This window comes from Dendrobium catenatum, unplaced genomic scaffold (genome assembly GCF_001605985.2).
Source record: "Dendrobium catenatum unplaced genomic scaffold, ASM160598v2 fragScaff_scaffold_439, whole genome shotgun sequence".
NCBI lineage: Eukaryota > Viridiplantae > Streptophyta > Magnoliopsida > Asparagales > Orchidaceae > Dendrobium > Dendrobium catenatum.
In genome coordinates, this window is record NW_021318901.1 from 125,731 (window position 1) to 143,605 (window position 17,875).

The window sequence follows — 17,875 nt, forward strand, 5'->3', positions numbered from 1 at the left end:
TGTGAGGGTGGGCTCAAAATTTTAATAAAATAGTTTAAGGGTATTTTAGTTATTTCCCCACCTGTAATCCTAGTTTGCCCAGCAAAGGGAAAATTAGACATAAATTTTTCGACCCGCAGTCGCAAACGTTCACCAGCACCTGCCAACTGTGTCCAGCGTCAATGCAGGAATTATTATTGAGTTTGAACGATTAGAGCCGCAGTCGCAAAACTTATTCGGTTGTTCCCTAGCGCCTGCAATATGTCCCCAAATACAAGCCTCCAATCAATTGCAATCTGATTTATTGAGAAAGCCAATAAAACCGAGGTTTGGCATTTAACAACACCATTTTCTTGTTTAGTATTCTATTTTAACTTGTAATAAGTTTCAATTTATCTATCATAAAAGTACAATAATTTGCTTTGAATTATGCCCTCATTTTTTTTTTTTTTTAAATATTTGTCCATTTATATGAAAAATTTGCTCATCCTAAAATGAAGGAATGGTTCCGCCCCTACAAATCACAGTAGAGATTGAAAAATAGTCTCGAATCATGAGTAAAAACAAGAGTTTCAGTTCTTAATAAACTAATAGTAGGCTCTTATCCATAGTTTAAGCTTCTAATTTAAGCAAAAGCTGTTACACTTACTGAAATAATACAAGTTGTAAATCCTATTTCTGGTGGCGAAGTTCAAAATACTAACATACCGTTGAAATAAAAGTCCATTAGTTCTTTAGACAAATGCGAAAGATTGTTTAAGAACCTGATTCTTTAAGGTCTTTCTTAGAAAGTCGCCTAAGAGAAGCAGATTGCCTTCTCCATTGATGGACTGGGACCTAAAAGAAGGAAAATTATGCAAACTTTCAGTTGGAAATATCCAAGGATTAAAGCTTCATTTGGGACGGCTTTCTCACTGCTTCTTAAAGCAGCTTTTTAGTTCAAAAAATTTATTTTTTGAACTAAAAAGCTGCTTTAAGAAGCAGTAAAAAAGCCGCCCCAAATAAAACCTAAAAGAATGTAAAGCTAAAAAGAACACAATGTACCGCTGGAAAACCAGCATAGTCTCCAGGTTCTCCGACGTCCTTAGTCACACCACTATTTGCTGCCAGCCGGACCTGCCAACAAAACCAAAACAACTCGTCAGTGGCCCATCGAATCTATGATTGTTATAAAAGAGTATTCTAATAACTATTTGCAGTACCGTAGCTAACTATAAAGAAGAGTATATTAATTATTGAATCAACTTTGAAAGAATTCGGCAGAATCTGGAACACCGAGCTAAGAAAAGCAAGAACATCGCAGCTGAAGTATTTTGAATGATATAAATTTACAATCACATTCACCAGAGCCCAGTGAATCAAAGTCAATTTAGATAAAAATAATTGAACGAGGAAAAAGTTACCCAAGATTATAATGGAAAGTATTTTAACTTTGCCGATTTTTTTCTGGAGTTATTAGAACTCCAAATCACAATTGATATAGTTGTTGGAAGAATTGATTGTTATCAAAGCTGTAGGATTTGATTGAGAGTTGGGTAGAATGGGTAGATTAAGGTGCATTAATTTGCATACATAATTGAATAATATGCGATAGAATGAACTGCATGATTCTATGATTTTGATGAGTTTTGATTTTGATTTTATTTGAGTTTTGATTATACGAATTTGGTTTATATCGATTTTATGCCCGAATCTTTAAGGGAAATGTCGGGGACGACATTTTCTTAAGGTGGGTAGATTGTAATAGCCCGTATTTTAACTTTGCCAATTTTTTTTAGAGTAATTATAACTCCAAATCATAATTGATACCTTACACTCACATCCGGTCCACAAAGAGTTATCAAGAACCATCCCTCTATCCAGAACCATCATAGATATTATTAATAACAAGGCACCCAAAAGTATCATCAACAAATCACTCAAAAGAAACGAGCGCTCCCAAAAAGAATACATCAAAAGCAGTAATCAACAGTGATAGTTGATCAAGGAACTCATCTGCTACACAATCATCAACAAAAATTAGTTCAACTACCCTCACAATTATAGCCTAGCCTCGACTCATATCGATTTTTAAGGTCAACTTTTGGATGCTAGGAATACAATTTTGCAATTAATCTGAGAAATTTAGACACTTACTCTAGCTTATAAGACCAAACTCCCCTCTCTCTCTCTCTCTCTCACCTTCTTCCAGTCAGCCCACCTCTGTCGCTGTCCACAGCCTCCAATCAACGAAACAACACCTTCTTCCAGTCAGCCTGCCTTCCAGCGCACTTCTTCCGCAAGAATTCTGGACATAGCTCTTCGGTTCTGCCACCTTCAAGAACAGCAACTATCCACCTATTCTAGCTGCAGTTTCAGTTTTAGCCAAGAACCAACTTCTTGCAGCTATTTTGCATTCCAATTCCATCATCAAACTGTTACTAACAATCAACATTGTTGATCTTCATTGTTTTTCCATTGACCTAGTTCAGTCCATTACTGCTATTCGGCGGCCACAATCGGGTTCTCTATTTTTCTTTTAGTTATTATTTCTTTTCTTGTTCCGTCTCCAATTTCTTGTTCTGTTATTTTTTCCTCTCTTTTCCCAATTGCAGGGTTTGGAAAAATTATTTTGTCTTTCCCTCCAAATTCATAAAAATGAAAACACGGATCTCGCCGAAGCACTGAGCAACACGCAAACAAATCTAAGAATTACAATTTTCGGAAATCCAAAAATCACCTAACAAGCTGATCTCCAATTTGCATCCATTGGAACGACTCTCCAACAATTGAATGCTTTCATGTACTCTGTGAACAAATGCCTTGACTCATATGTATTGACTGACCACATCCTTCACCCCATCAAGATTATCGATCTTCACCTGGCATTCTTCTCATCACCCATCTCCACTTATGAAATTTTCTTTTTCTTAAAACAATGAAAATTGAACTTCCTCATATTAATGGAATGGATATAGAAACTTGAATATTTAAGGAACAAGAATAATTTGATTTGCCTAATACCCCCGAATGCCATCTTGTTCACATTGCGTCTTTTCACTTAGAAGGCCCAACAACTACTTGATACCAATGACTACGTATGAAATACTAATCATTCTCTTGGCCCTACTTTATCATTTCCTTACAACAACACTTTAGAATCTCCATGTACGAAGATTTACATGGGAATATTCCTAAACTAACTCAATAAAGTTCAGTCCTAGAATACCAAACTGCTTTTGAAAATCTAGCTTTTAAAATCCCTAATTTGTCTGAATCCTCACTAATTAGTTATTTCATATCAGACCTTAAACAAGAAATCTGACTTGAAATTCATTTTGTCTGACCTACTTCCCTCTTAGATATTATGAAATTAACACGTCGTAATGAAACAAAAAATTTAATATTTTTTTCTATTCATTTTTCCTCTCACCGAAAATCATACACTCTTCCATTCAATAAGAATAAAAGCTCAAAATAGTCACTCGACTATTGATAAATGTCCAATTCAGTCCAATAGTTTTATATTGCTCCAATTTAGTTCATAAACTATTAAAAATTGAGTCAATTTAGTTTCAAAGCCTAAAATAAATTTATACCCTTCATATTTAACTTTAGTGTTAACTTTAACTTTTATTTTATGCTTTGAGTCTAAATTTGTTCAATTTTAAACAGTTGAAGGATTAAATTGGATCAATACAAAACTCTGTGACTAAATTGGACATTTATCAATAGCCGGGGGACAATTTTGGGCTTTTACTCCACTCAAAAATACTATTGATTATGCACATACTAGCATCAATTCAACCAATTCCTCACCTCGCATTTCTTGACTCCCTCTTCCCTCTTGTACCCCAACTATCTCTAAGCCTCCAAATCTTCAAATCCGAAAACTGTTACCAGCCGACATTTAATTTCGCCACGAAAAAGGTCTATGTTTTAACTGTGATGCTAAATTTGATCCCCAACATCGTTGCCCAAATAAATTCTATCTCCTACTCGGCACCGATGACTCGGACTTAGTGCATGACTCTTTTCTCTCTTCTATCAATGAGGAAAATTCATATCTCAACCCAAAATCAATCTTAATGCTTTAGCGGATAGTTCAACCCTCGTCCTTTCCAATTAATCGGCTCTATTAATAATCATAATGTGCACCTATTAATTGATAATGGTAGTACTTATAATTTCATTGAAGAACATCTTACCACCAAATTATCTCTTCATCCTCAACCTATTAAACAATTTAATGTTTTTGCGGGCAATGACAACCTATTATCTTGTAATTCTAAATATCTACAAGTAAATATTCTTATTCAAGGCTATCAGGTGTGTCTAGATATCTTTGTTCTATCCATTCATGGGATTGATATCGTTCTTGGCATGTAATGGCTACAATCTTTAGGATCGATTTTATCCAATTTTTAAAACTTTACCATGCAATTTCATAATCAAAATACTCAGATTACTCTAACAGGTAAACCACAACTACAACATGATCCTATCTCCTTTAACAGGTGCAATTATTTCCCATTCACCCACCATTCAAATATTCACTATCCAATCATCGCAGCATAGATCCAGTTTCTTTCTCCCCTTCCAACCAATTAACTGACTAACTTGGTAAACTCACAACTCCATTACCCCTTTCCATATCTCTACTCTCCTCAAACAATTTCAACATTTATTTCAACTTCCATCAGGCCTACCACCACCTCGCACTATTGATCATCGTATTCATTTTCCTTCATTTTCTAAACCTGTTAACATCCGGCCTTATCGTTACCCACATTTCCAAAAAGATATAATGGAACAATTGGTCTACGAAATGCTTCATGACAACATTATTCATCATAGTCATAGCCTTTTTTCTAGCCAAGTTTTACTTGTTAAAAAACGGGATGGCACTTGGCATTTTCGCGTTAATTATGGAGCCATTAATGCTCTTACTATTAAAGATAAATTCTCTATCCCTACCATAGACGAACTTCATGTAGCTACTATATTTACTAAACTTGATCTACGTTCAAGCTATCATCAAGTTCGAATGCATCCTCATGAAATTCATAAAACCGCCTTTCAAACTCATGAGGGACATTATGAATTTCTTATTATGCCTTTTAGGCTAACTAATGATCCGTCGACATTTCAAGCTTTAACGAATCAAAATTTTTGTTTATTCCTCAAATTCATTATAAGCTTCTTTGATGACATCTTGATATATAGCTCCACCCTCCAACTCCATGTTGATCATCTTACTCTAGTTTTTCAATGCTTACAAACACATCACCTTTTTCTAAAACTTGGGTGCGACCATTCTAGCACCAGTGCACCGGATCCATCAGAACTCCGCAGTTAAGCGTGCTTGGGCGAGAGTAGTATTAGGATGGGTGACCTCCGGGAAGTCCTCGGTAATTGGTATGATACCAATTTGATAGGAAACCCTTGTCAAAATCACAATAAACTTGACTGAATTTGAATTTCAGTAATGTGCAAAATGGGAAATAAGAACGTAGGGAAAACACAAGCGAGAAACGATTATATTGATAGTAGATGAAAGAAAACACATAAGATACAATAGATCCTCACTTGGAGAGCAGGATCCAGCTCTCCCAATCTCTAGCCAACGGCAAAAGCCCAAAACACCCTAAGAATACTCTCAAATTCAGCAAACAAGACCTTACCCTAATCCTAGAAAAAACACCCTACTTAAAGCATACAAAAATATCCCAAATCCCCAAATAGCCCTTTGCATTTGAATTCTTTCCCTCCTAGCAGTCGTCCCCCTTGATTGGTGGAACCATATCCGCCTAAAACAGGCGGAAGCCGGACCCGATCTGCCTAAACATGCGGATATGTTCCGCCTCCAAATAGCCGATCTAGGTTAGACCGGCTGAACCGGTCTAACAAAGTATTCGGTAAACAACTAACTAGAAATGTTCGACATACGGCTCATTATCAATGCTCAATATATAACCTACCAGTAGTACTTGACAACCAACCAACTAATAGTGCTTGACAAAGGTACTCGAGCAACAAAACTAGTCCAAAATATTGACTATACAACCGCTACAAAATGTAGTTCGACTACCCACACGTTAAACTGGTGCATGTATACCTATCTTGAAGGGTTGGACTTGACTCTCACCAATAAATATTGAGTCACTTCTCTAGTGTTGGAAAACAACTTTGTAATCAATGTAGAAAATTTAGACTCTTAATTAGGGATGTAAGGGAGCCGAGACAGCTCATGAGCCGGCTTAAACTCGACTCTTTAACGAGCTCACTAGACGAGCTCATTGAGCCACGAGTTCGAATTCTAACCTATATTCGAGCTTGTATATTATGCAAGCTCGATCTCAAGCTCAAGCTCAACTTAGCTTGAATCGTAAGTTTGTCACGCTGCTTGTTTAAATAAAAATATATATCAAAATTAATTTTAGAATAATATAATAAAATGCATACTAAATATTTCGAATTATTTTCGAGTCAAGCTCGAGCTTTTCAAATGAGCTTGAATAATCAAGCCGAGCTCGAGCCTAATAATTTCGAAAAAGTTGAGTTCAAGCTCAGTAAAAAATTAAATGAGTATAGCTAGATTAGACAAATATTCAACTTTACTCCGCTTGTTTACACCCCTAAAGCTTTAAGACCAAATTCCCAAACTCTCTCTCTCTCTACCTCCCTCTCAACTTGTGCACTCTAACTTGATTGCCTTGATCGGGTTCTTGCTATAAAAATTCCTGTGAGATCTAAGGTCTATACATCAGTTCAGATCAATCAATCCAATCTTGCATCCATAATCTTGGCTCACATCCACAAGATAGAGTCAGATTCCACCAAATAATCTTGGATACACTAATAAAAATGTGATCTCTCTAAGAAAGAATCATAATGCTATACAACAGAAACAAGCAGTACATAGAAATAAGTCAAACCTTTGAAGAAATGGTAACATGGTCCTTCACAGCTACCCGCCCAGCCAAAGTGCAATAATCTCCCATCCTACAATACAGCAAGATAATAAAGAAACTCAGTATTATGCCTGAGAATAAACTCACTTTTCAAATGGCTTCTAACAGCCTCATAAAAGCAAATAGATCATCAACAGAAAAGGGGAAAAAATTTGAACAATACTTACGTAACAGAACCAGCAATACCAACTTGTCCACACAGCATGCAACACTTCCCTATAACAGCATTATGACCTATCTGCAACGAGATCATTAGCGTAAAATATCTAAAATTATAAATTCCCATAATAATTCATACAAAAAAACTCACTTTTTAGGATGAGCATAATCTGGTACATTAATTCATTGAACCTACCTGAACTAAGTTATCTATTTTCGTATAATCTCCTACAACAGTGTCTCTCCAACTACAAGTAAACCCGGAAGCAAAGTCAAGTACAATGTTTAACACTGAAAGCATGCAGTTTGAAGCAATTATTCATTGCTTAGTAAAAATTAATAAACATTCCATCCAAAATTTTCAACCACAAAAAAAAAAAAACACGGTGGAGAGACTACTACTAATGATGAAGATTATATTAACTAAGCATTCAACACAATAGCATGCTAACCTTCCTCTATCAATACATGAATTAGCACCAATCTCTACATGGTCTCCAATCCTGACGTTTAGCATCTGTAAACCCAGAACTTCAGGTATTAGTAATCCAAGGATTATGGGGAATGTGAAGACCATTTGATGTTTTTACATAATTATAAATCATAATGAACATTCATATTAGTTTGGCAACAATAACAGGGTCACAAATTTCAAAAATGCGAGCTTGAAATTTCATTAGTTCTACCAAATATATGAGAGAGACATTAAATATAAATGGAGACAAATGTAATAAATATAGAACTATCAATGTTGAGCATTTGAAACCAAAAGATGATCAAAATTAGGCCAAATACATTAATAATCAAATGTATTTTCAATCCAAAAGTTTAAGAGTATAGGTGAGAGTCAACCATTAACTTTCTAATGTGATAGACTAAACACAAATCCTTACACACTTTAACAATCTTCCACTCACATTAAACCTCTCCACATTGAACATCAACACCCTGGCCCCTCTCAAACAAAAGGTCATCATCATTATCAAGTAGCATACATGAAGAGCCCACTCAACGAAATTGATCTATTATGGGAGTTTCCATTGGGAGCCACAAAATGCTTGATCCCAATCAAACCTTTGGCTCTAATATCACTGGTTAGTGGGTGCGAACCAAAGTGAGGCCAAATATAACATAGGTCATACCTATTTTCAACCCAAATGCTTAAGCCTATAGAGAGGGCTAGCCACTTGGTATTTTATACCATCATATCGTTAAACTATCTACTATAGGACTAAACCCAAAATCTCATGTGCCCTAACAAATAATTTCAGGAAAATATTGCCATTAAAAATTCAGTAACTCATTGATCCATTCGGCTAAAGCTTTAGAAATGGCAGTACGTCATGCAATTTAACTTCAATTAAGAAGTTTTTGCAAGGTCATCAATTGCAACTATCTATATCAAATAGTAACGTTGCATGACAATAATGTATGACAATATAAGCTTCAACTGATGAATAATAATGAAAGGGCTTGTCGGGAAATTTGGTATTTTCAGCTTGTAACGAACCATGTGACATTAAAGTTTCTTGTGGAACGAAGTTAGAAAACATAATGAGTTTAACGTACTACTCATGCATAATTACCTTCAAAAAGGCGCGAAGGGGTGTGTGTATGTGTATATAAATATGAATTTTTCTCCTAAGAGAAAATATATCATTCTCAACCAAATTAGATTTTGATTTTATTAACTTCAAAGCTAGAAAAAATTGTTAATTCTCTTTAAAATCATTAAAACTAATGGTATGGACGATTTAATTTTTTTTGTATCATTTGATCATTAATTGAATGAATCAAAATTTTCAAAATAGATGAAACCTATTGAATGATAAGATAATTGTGATACCATAGCCTATAAACTTTCAAATACCTTAGAATCAAATAAATGGGCTATATATGATGTCTTGCAAGTATTAGATGATTTGGATTGGTAAAATATAAGGGCATATATATATCCTTTCGTAGAAGGGAAGGAGGATAGAAAGGTGAATAAACAAATACTACCCATGGGACAAAATTTCTGCATTATCTGGGAAGGCATTGCCGTTCCTATTGACTACAGACTAAGTAAAGAACCTGCTATTTCATTCTGGAAAAGATTCCATATAACCGTATCTCAGCAACTTAAAATCATCTAAAAGTTCATATAGAAAAAAACAAAATGTAGTGCAAGCAAATATGAAATTTGAGTTCAAAACACCACCAACTTGAGGCTTCTTCGTCATATTTCCCTCCTTGTCAACGAAAAATCCAAAACCTGTGTAAGAAAGCATATGAACTGCCTGAATATAAATTGTAGGTGGCATTCCTAAAAATTGAATAAAACAAATGATCTTAATGAGTGGAAGCAAATCTCCTTGCCTGTAGGCAAAGAGATACATAAAGAATGTTTTTTTTTTTCAATAGATAAAGTCTGTTTTAATAAGGAATGCTAAGTTGGACAATGAAAACTATTGGTTGCTGCTCTAAAAGTGACGCAAATTTTAAGTGTGATGACCATCTTACCAAGGAAACAACTCAAAGCCAAATATTTAATGTAAAAATGATAAGAAAAGGGTATTTTGCATAAAATAAGAGCATTGTTTGGCAGCATTTGCATTCATGTTTGTGTAGAATCATGTTATGTGAGAAGAGGCAGTCAAAATGGAAACAGCTTGAACTAGTTGTTCAATAAGATTCACATAAACTAGAGTTAGCAAAAAGGACAGTAGGACTGACGGAGAGTGTTGTGCAGGCAATGGGTTCAGGGCATTCTCCTTGTTCCATTAGTGGGGAAGTGAGAAGATCTCATGTGAATGCTGCCAAATTTTTACCAAGAGATTTCCTATTGATAGCCAACTCTTATCAACTCAAGTGTTTCAAAGGTGGCAAGCGTTCTGTTCCAATATGTTAGAAATGTTTGGAGAAAGGACATATAGCTAGAGAGTGTAAAAATGTCACTATTTTTACATAGAAGCCATAAATTGGTGCATACATCCAAGTCTTGTCCTTCATTCTCTATAAAATATGTTTGTTCCTAAATATCTTCTCTTCAAGCCATTGAAGAAGATAGTTCTACAATTCTATGGATTTCTTTATGTTTCCCATAATAAAATAAAAAAGCATGATATTTATGAAGCTCTCACTTGACATTGAAACAAAGATTGGGTTTATCATATTATTTCTATCAAATCAGGCTATTTCTCTTTTAATTTCGAATACATTCAAATTCTTGCACCAGTCAGTAATTTTAAGATTATGAAAAAAAGAGGGATAGGAGCATCGGTGGTTCTAAGGAAATTCAAACAAGTTTGGATTGTATTCATGGTTGCTGGAATTGACCATCTCTTCAGTATATATCTCATCTAAAATTGGGAAATTTATTTACATGGACAATCATACTATCTCCAAAGTAGAGGGTTCCTCTAAGAAAGTTGTTTATCAGTTTCCGGAGTTTGAAGATGATGGTATTTCTGGCAAGTTGGAAACCAGATTTATGATCTATTAATCCTGCCATTACTTCTGATAAGTATGTTTCTTTCATTTCAAGTTCGAATATCTCTGAGCTGAAGTTATTTCTAAGGATATTGACCTTGAAAATTTGGCACATGACGCTGGGTGTTTCTGCATTAGAGAAGTAAATGGTCAATCTGTGGTTGCCATTCAGAAGTTCAAGGTGAATTCTGACGTAAATTTTCCTTAATGGCTCCCAATTCTTTTCTTAATTTGTGTCTGCTGATGCTAGCAATGACTAACTTGAGATGAAATATTCTGGAGGCATTCCTACTTATTCCTTGAAGAAGTCAAATACTTCGTTTCTGGATTCTATGTCAGATTCTGCCGGGACTTCCACTGTTGCTCCAGTTCCTTTCACATTGGGAAAACTTTCGTTCTGCTCCAGCCCTAACAACCTGGCTTCTAAAAATTTTAGTTCTGTAAATATTTTGCATGCCCGCGAAGTTAGGAAGCCATTTATTGTGGCTGCAGCGGGGAATATGTTAAACCGGTCTATACTGAACCGGTCCAGCCGGCCCAAAGCAAGGGGCCAGCTCAAGTATACAGGAGGCGGACCAAGCAGGTCCGCCCCCTAGGGATTGCCGCCCAAGGAAATTGTGGACCCCACTAGGAAATCCATTAAGGAAGGAGAGGGCAGCTAGGGTTGGAGGAAATTTTGACTTGTATGTTTGAATTTATTTATTTATTTATTTTTAGTATGTTTGAATTTATGCTTTAAATAGGAAGAGAAAATAAGGGTTAGGATTATCTGATAATTTGTGACTGTTTTGGTGTCTTTGGTGCTTGGCGTCTTGGGCTCTAATAGTGTCTAGGGATTGGGAGAGATAGATCTTTCTCTCGAATTGAGGATCAGCTGTATCTTGGTATTTTTTCCGTTCTATTTTATTCTTACAATAAAATTACAGTTTTCCTGGTTTTCATTGGAGTTTGGAGGAAAATTCTCACTATTTTTTTCCAAGATTGTTAGGTTTACTAGAAATCTTCAACTACTTCCTATCAAATATGTATCAGAGCAGATTTTAGGATTGTTTTTGGGCTTTTTCTATGAAAACCATAGGCTGTTTTTTGGCTGGAAGAGGGTTTGTTTGCTGTTTTTTTGGGGCAAGATCCTGATTTTTTAGTCTACAAAGATTCAGGTATTGATAGCGGCCAAGAAAGTGGATGCGTTGGAGGAATGCCTTGAAGGGGAGATGAGTCAACTGAAGACAACGGTGGAGGATAGAATATCAGCCATGGAAGGCCAAGTTTCAGATCTTCACGAGATGGTGAAGAAGATATTGGAAAATCAAAATCAAACGGCGACATCAAAGGCAAGGTGGGTAGAGAGAAATACGAATTCTGAAATTCGTAGAAGGGAAAACGATGTGGAGGTCATTGATGAGAGAGTTGGAAGGTATAGAGAAAGGCGTGGTTATGCAGGGCAAGAGCCAAGGGGCGCTGATTGGGAAAGAAAAAAGGGGGATTATAGTAGAAGGGGTGCTGATTTTGAAGGGAGAAGAGGAGAAAGTGAAGAGGGGTATGAGTATGAGCGTGGAAAGGAGGATCGAGACACTTGGGGAGAACCAAACACTTGGGAAAGGGGAAATTATGGAGGATTTAGGAGAAATGGGGGATATCTGAAGGTACGGAAGCTGAAGATGTCAATTTTTAAGGGGATGATGTACATGGGTGGATCTACAAGATGGAAAGGTATTTCGCCGTCAATGGGTTGACAGAGGAGGAAAAATTGACGGCAGCTGGCTTATGCTTGGAAGGGAAGGCGTTTTCTTAGTATTAGTGGACAAACATGGGAAGGCCCATACGGAGTTGGAGGAAGTTCAAGGAATGCTTATTGGAATGTTTCCGAAGCAACAGGGGATGAGACTTCTACGAGTAGTTCTTTGCACTAGTGCAGGAATGTTCAATGGCATATTATCGCAAGAGATTTAAGTACCTGGCAAATCGATTTGATCTGTGTCTTATATTTTCAATAATTGATACGTCACATTTCCATGTGTGTTTGTGCATCATAGATTTTAGTTGTGCCACCACAAGTGAACCAATGTTAGCTATAAGATTCAAAAGATAATGAATTAAAAGTAGAGAAGAAAACCTATAACTCAGGTATTGATAGCCAATGTCATATGTGTCATCAGTGATGTATATGACAATAAAATAAGATGTATAAAACCAATGACTGGGAAAGACACATGTAATGGGTACCATTATTACAGAGAAATCGTAAGCTATACTACAATTTTTTTTAAAAAAAATAATGGTGATAACATATGCATATGCATTTTAGCTGGAAGAATAAGGCAGATACAAAAATAATAATATGGAATAATTGTGAAAAGTAATGAGAGAATGCTTAGCTCTTACCATCTTGGCCAATACAAGAACCATTATGGATAACACATGACATTCCCACCGAGCAATTGCTTAGGACAGCGTTATACCTGAATATAGCAGGGATTTGTTAAAATTAGAATAAAAGTTCAATGGATCAAAAACAAATTTCTGAACAATGACCGAGTGAAATGCTTCATTGTGATTCTATGTCCATTAAGATAGCATAAATATGGCATTCATGAACAAAAAATAGAAAGTCATTACACAAGCTTGATAAGTCTGAAAAGAGAAGCCAAATAGACAGTTGTCGTCACACTACATCCATTGTAGATTACATCGAATGTAGTCCTATAGAGAACTGGTACTGAGCTAAGTTCATCGAACAAGAATGGAGAATCTAAACAAGCTTGGTGAGAGCTGTAAAAATAGCTCCTTCCCAAGGGAAGATTAGAGTCATCCATGCAGCAGCTTAAAAACAAGACCCAAAAAGAAATTTCACCCCCGAAATTTGATGCAGCCAACAGGAACAAGAAGTGAACTTATATTGACAAGTACTTGATAGTCGAATGTCACAATCAAAGACCAATCTAACATAGGTTGATATAGCACTGCCACTAGTTGAACGAGAGTGACCGACTACTTGCAATCAGAGGATACTAAAGAGACTATCCAGAGTTGGCTGCTCTATACCAAGTTTTCAATTACTACTACGCAACTTGAGGTGGATAAAGTGACCGCCAGAGACTTTTCTTAACAGACTAAGACTAGCTCAATAGAAACTCATCCAATTTTATTTATCATCAAAACCAAGTACAAAGACTTAAAGAAACACCTAGTATGACCAGATGGACTACACCTAGTTAGACATAGATGTTCAAAAAGATAACAACCATAGCCTAATTGTATGAAAGATCCATGAGGCTCTACATGGCTCAAAGTACATGTACAAACTTTCCTATACCATTACTTGACCATGAAAAAAGCCAAACAACATCCTAAGAAAAACCCAAACCAAGTATCCTAAAACAAACTCTAAGTAGCAAACTAGGCAAGCCAAGGACAACCAGGTGTTCGCACCAATTAATGGGCACCGTGGTCCGACCTACCTCTCTATGAAATCTCGAATCACCAGGCCCATTTCAAACAGAAATTGAGAAATGTCACAAGTTAAATAAGATAAGGGTTAACAAGGGGAAATGTAGTACCTCCTTATTAATTTAACTAGGCTCCCTCCAAACAGAAAAAGAAAAATACCCTTTGTATAGAAAATGCCACTTATAATGCCATAAGCATTCCAATACCATCAAAGCATGCCCCAAGCGTCAGGAGGCAAATCATATAAAAGATCAAATAAGATCTACGTACAACCCTTATCCATGCAAAACAATAAAAAAAGAAGATCTTAAAATAGTAAATCATGTGTTTCAAAAGTAGCACAATGTAGACACCTGTCAAAGATTTAGAGCCAAGATTGGATCCTTCTCTGAGAAGAAAGACATCTTAAATAATGTATACGAAGATGTAGCCTTGAGGGGTGAAATATGATGGAGATTGATTCCATAATAAATGAGTCCCTAACCCTTGTTCATAAGTTCATAAGAAACAGCCCTTAAATTGTGCAACTCAAACCAATATACAAAGTCAATTTCTCACTCTCCCTATCTAAATCCTCTTCCATGCTTCAAAACTTAAATAATTTGAGTACACCATTGTCTTTTCCAACCAACCACATTTGTTGTTCACTCTATTTCAAAAAGAGGTGACAACAACTTCTTATCTTGCAGTTATAAGGAAAAAGGGAAACTGGTGAGCAAGAAGAGATAGGAGAACCCTCAATCAAAAAAGAAGGGTTTCTTCAAAAGGGTATAACTAAAAATACATCATAACTTGAGACCAATTCAAAGAGTTAAACTCAAAGCTCAATGTCATGATAAGAATGGTAGCAACCTAGGGTGTCGTTATAGTGCAACTCAAAAGGGTCAAGCAGGTGATCCTTTAGGGACCACCACTACACAAGATCAAGCAACTTGATTTCATGGTCAAACATCATCGGCGGACAACATCATTTTGGTAAATCCCTCATCATCTTTTGAAAATTGGTCACGACATAACATCAACACACAATCCAAGAAAATACCCTCATAAAACTACATTTATCTGATGCGGTCCTTAATCAAATACAATGTGGGAATCATTGATCTTGGGCAATCCAATACAGATCCAATGTGTAATGTAGCAAAAATTGAATCCAATTGAGTCAAACAAGAATAAAATACATCACGCCAATCAATTTTTTAATTGCATTAAATGAATTTTTTACATAAAATTATGGATTTATAAAACTTATCGTTAGCAAGACAATAACAAACCCTTTTTCTTTTTATCTTGCAAAAATGCAAAGGAAATTTAGATGAAGCACTCAGTAGTTACACAAAAAGCTATAACCATCAAAAGCAAAAATTAGAGAAAAAATATGCTTTGCAAACAGAAAGAACAGTTAAAAAAAGAAAAGAAACTTCACAGTTAGAGAAGAAAACATACATTATATTAGTTGATTGCCCAATTGAGACAGAAGGCCCTACTATGGAACCAGATCCAATATGCACATCGGCTCCAATAACAGCTTTCTGATGTACTATTGCGCCGACTTCTATAAACACACTAGGATCAACACTTGCAGTCCTGTGAAAAAGGCCTCCACCGTTATGCCATTCCGCAAACTCTAACGAGCCTCTGGCAGTTTGCTCTGATTGCATAAAAATCAAACCATTCCATCAGTGAATATAAGAAAAAAAGGTTGAACAGTTGCACAATCTCGCTGGAATACTGTAATACAATTGCAACTTCTACTTTTAAGGAAATGTTACGGAAATAGTCTTAGATGTACTAACCAGGGCCAGTGGGTTTGGAATGCAAAATACTACTTCTGCTCCCAGAGGGCTCAAGAAGATGCTGAGAGAATGCCCTCTTCGATAGGCAAAACAGGGAAGAGAAAGCACGTCTACCAGTAAATGACATATCCACTGGATTGTGGAAATACAGGGGAAAAAATCGCACTTTTTTGTTTGTTTGTTTGAGAATATACGTATGAGAAATGCTTCACTTGGGGATTGGAAGAGTTCGATATCTCCAATTGTAAGATTGAAGCGTATGGTGCGAGGATTTACGAGATCAAGCTGGAATCGGACGGCACGAGCGGACACCAAATTTCCTGGTCGGAAAGCCGTTTGGCTGGCGTAGAAAGTGGTTACCTACCGGCCAAGATCGGCGATGCAGAAAGCGCGGAAAGTGGAAAGCCGATGGCGCCGAAGTCTCGGACTCGATGGCTTGATTTTTCGTAAACTAGACCGGTTCCAGGTGATTGTAATTTTATAATGGTTCAAATTGTAAAAATATGAATTTAAAAATTAATAATATAATTTTTTCATAAATAATGCTAATTTCATAGCAAATCTAATTCCAAGCTCATTCTAATACACTATCTATGATGACTCGTTAAAATAATATTTTCTTAATTGGCTTGGACCGGTCCGAGTAATTTTACAATATTCAAATTATAAAAAAAATGAATTTAAAAATTATTAAATTTATTTTAAAACTAATAATAAAATTTTTTTCAATGCTAAGTTGAAGTTCATAGCAAATCTAATTTTCAGCTCATTCTAATACGATATCTATCAATACTCCTTGATACATCGGCAAAAAATTATCTTGATCGGGCACGGATTTCGATGCAAAATGGAGTCTGAAACTTCAAAAATTAAATCTGGGAGCTCCCGAACTCCGATTTCAACGAGCTTATAGTCAAACTGAGCGTCTCGGAAATACGAACCCAATGACACCAATTCAACTCGATCCGAGCCCAAATGAGTCTAAATCGAAAACTCGAAGTGTTGTTGGAAGGTTCGAATAACAATTTGAGTTACCAAACAGTCTTCGATTTTAACGAGCTTATACTCGAATCAAACGGCTCGACGAGAAGAATCCAACGAGCCCAAGATCACCGAATTCCGAAATCACTAAGGCCTCCAAATGCCTGACGAAGGGTCCATGATCAAGGGGTTCAATATCGGCCGTCCATCCAACCACTCCCCATTTACCCTTGATCTCTCACATATTTACCGGGCATGCCACTCCATAAAATCTATAAATAGACCCCTCATTTATCTTGAAAGAGGACCCAAGCAAGAAGAGAAGGAAGAGAAGGAAGAAGCTCCTCCTCGACCACCGCCGGAGCCTCGTCAGACCACCACCTAAGGCCCTCACCCTCGCCGGACCACCGCCGGAGCCTCGCCGGACCACCTCCGGAACTTCGCCGGACCACCGCCAGAGGCCATCATCACCTTCGCCAGAGGCCCTCACATTCGCCAGAGACCCTCACCTTCGCCAAAAGGCCCTCTCCTTCGTCAGAGGCCCTCACATTCGCCAGAGGCTCTCACCTTCGTCAGAGGCTCTCACCTTCATTAGACCATCACCTGAGGCCTGAAGTTCCACGAGACCATCACCAGACACCCGGACTTCTATCGTACAGCTGTTATTTGTCATCTGATCACCCTCGGAGGGGAATCAGACCATTGTAACCAACTTATATTCTAGTAGAATCATTTTCAACTGAGCTAGACCTCGTGGTTTTTCCCCTTTCAAGGGTTTTCCACTTAAAAAATATTGTGTTCTCTGTGTGTGTGCTGGATACCCGTGCAAAGCTAAGACGTATAATTAAAACTCTATCGCCGCGTATATTCAGGCCCGCAACACTCCTTAAAATAATATTTTCTGTCAATCATAAAATAAATAAAATTCAATAATTTTAACACATTCCAATAACCATTTAATAAGGATATCTTTAATTAAAATTCTTCATAAATATCAATAAATCAATGAGAAAAAATTTCTTTCAAATTTCAAAAATAATATTAAAAAAAAAACCTATTTTCAATTGAGCATCTTACAAAACTTTA

At 36.5% G+C, this 17,875-nt stretch overlaps 1 protein-coding gene and 1 pseudogene across 3 annotated transcripts; one reads left to right on the forward strand and one right to left on the reverse strand.

The window, feature by feature from the left end:
- Positions 1-508: 508 nt before the first annotated feature.
- On the reverse strand, positions 509-16,191 carry LOC110108095 (probable UDP-3-O-acylglucosamine N-acyltransferase 2, mitochondrial). 3 transcript variants are annotated; one of them, XM_020838605.2, is made up of 10 exons: positions 15,809-16,191; positions 15,459-15,663; positions 12,948-13,024; positions 9,299-9,348; positions 7,544-7,608; positions 7,288-7,339; positions 7,100-7,170; positions 6,897-6,963; positions 1,024-1,095; positions 509-816 (listed from the first exon to the last, which is right to left on the reverse strand). In XM_020838605.2, the coding sequence occupies exons 1-10, from the start codon at positions 15,933-15,935 to the stop codon at positions 736-738; spliced, it is 867 nt and encodes a 288-aa protein (XP_020694264.1). In that variant the 5' UTR covers positions 15,936-16,191; the 3' UTR covers positions 509-735. The 3 variants fall into 3 exon arrangements, with proteins under 3 accessions (XP_020694264.1, XP_028550116.1, XP_028550117.1); XM_028694283.1 differs by lacking the exons at positions 7,288-7,339; positions 7,544-7,608; XM_028694284.1 differs by lacking the exons at positions 7,288-7,339; positions 7,544-7,608 and having other exon boundaries at positions 7,100-7,166; positions 9,295-9,348.
- LOC114579505 lies at positions 5,264-5,383 on the forward strand (annotated as a pseudogene).
- Positions 16,192-17,875: the final 1,684 nt, after the last annotated feature.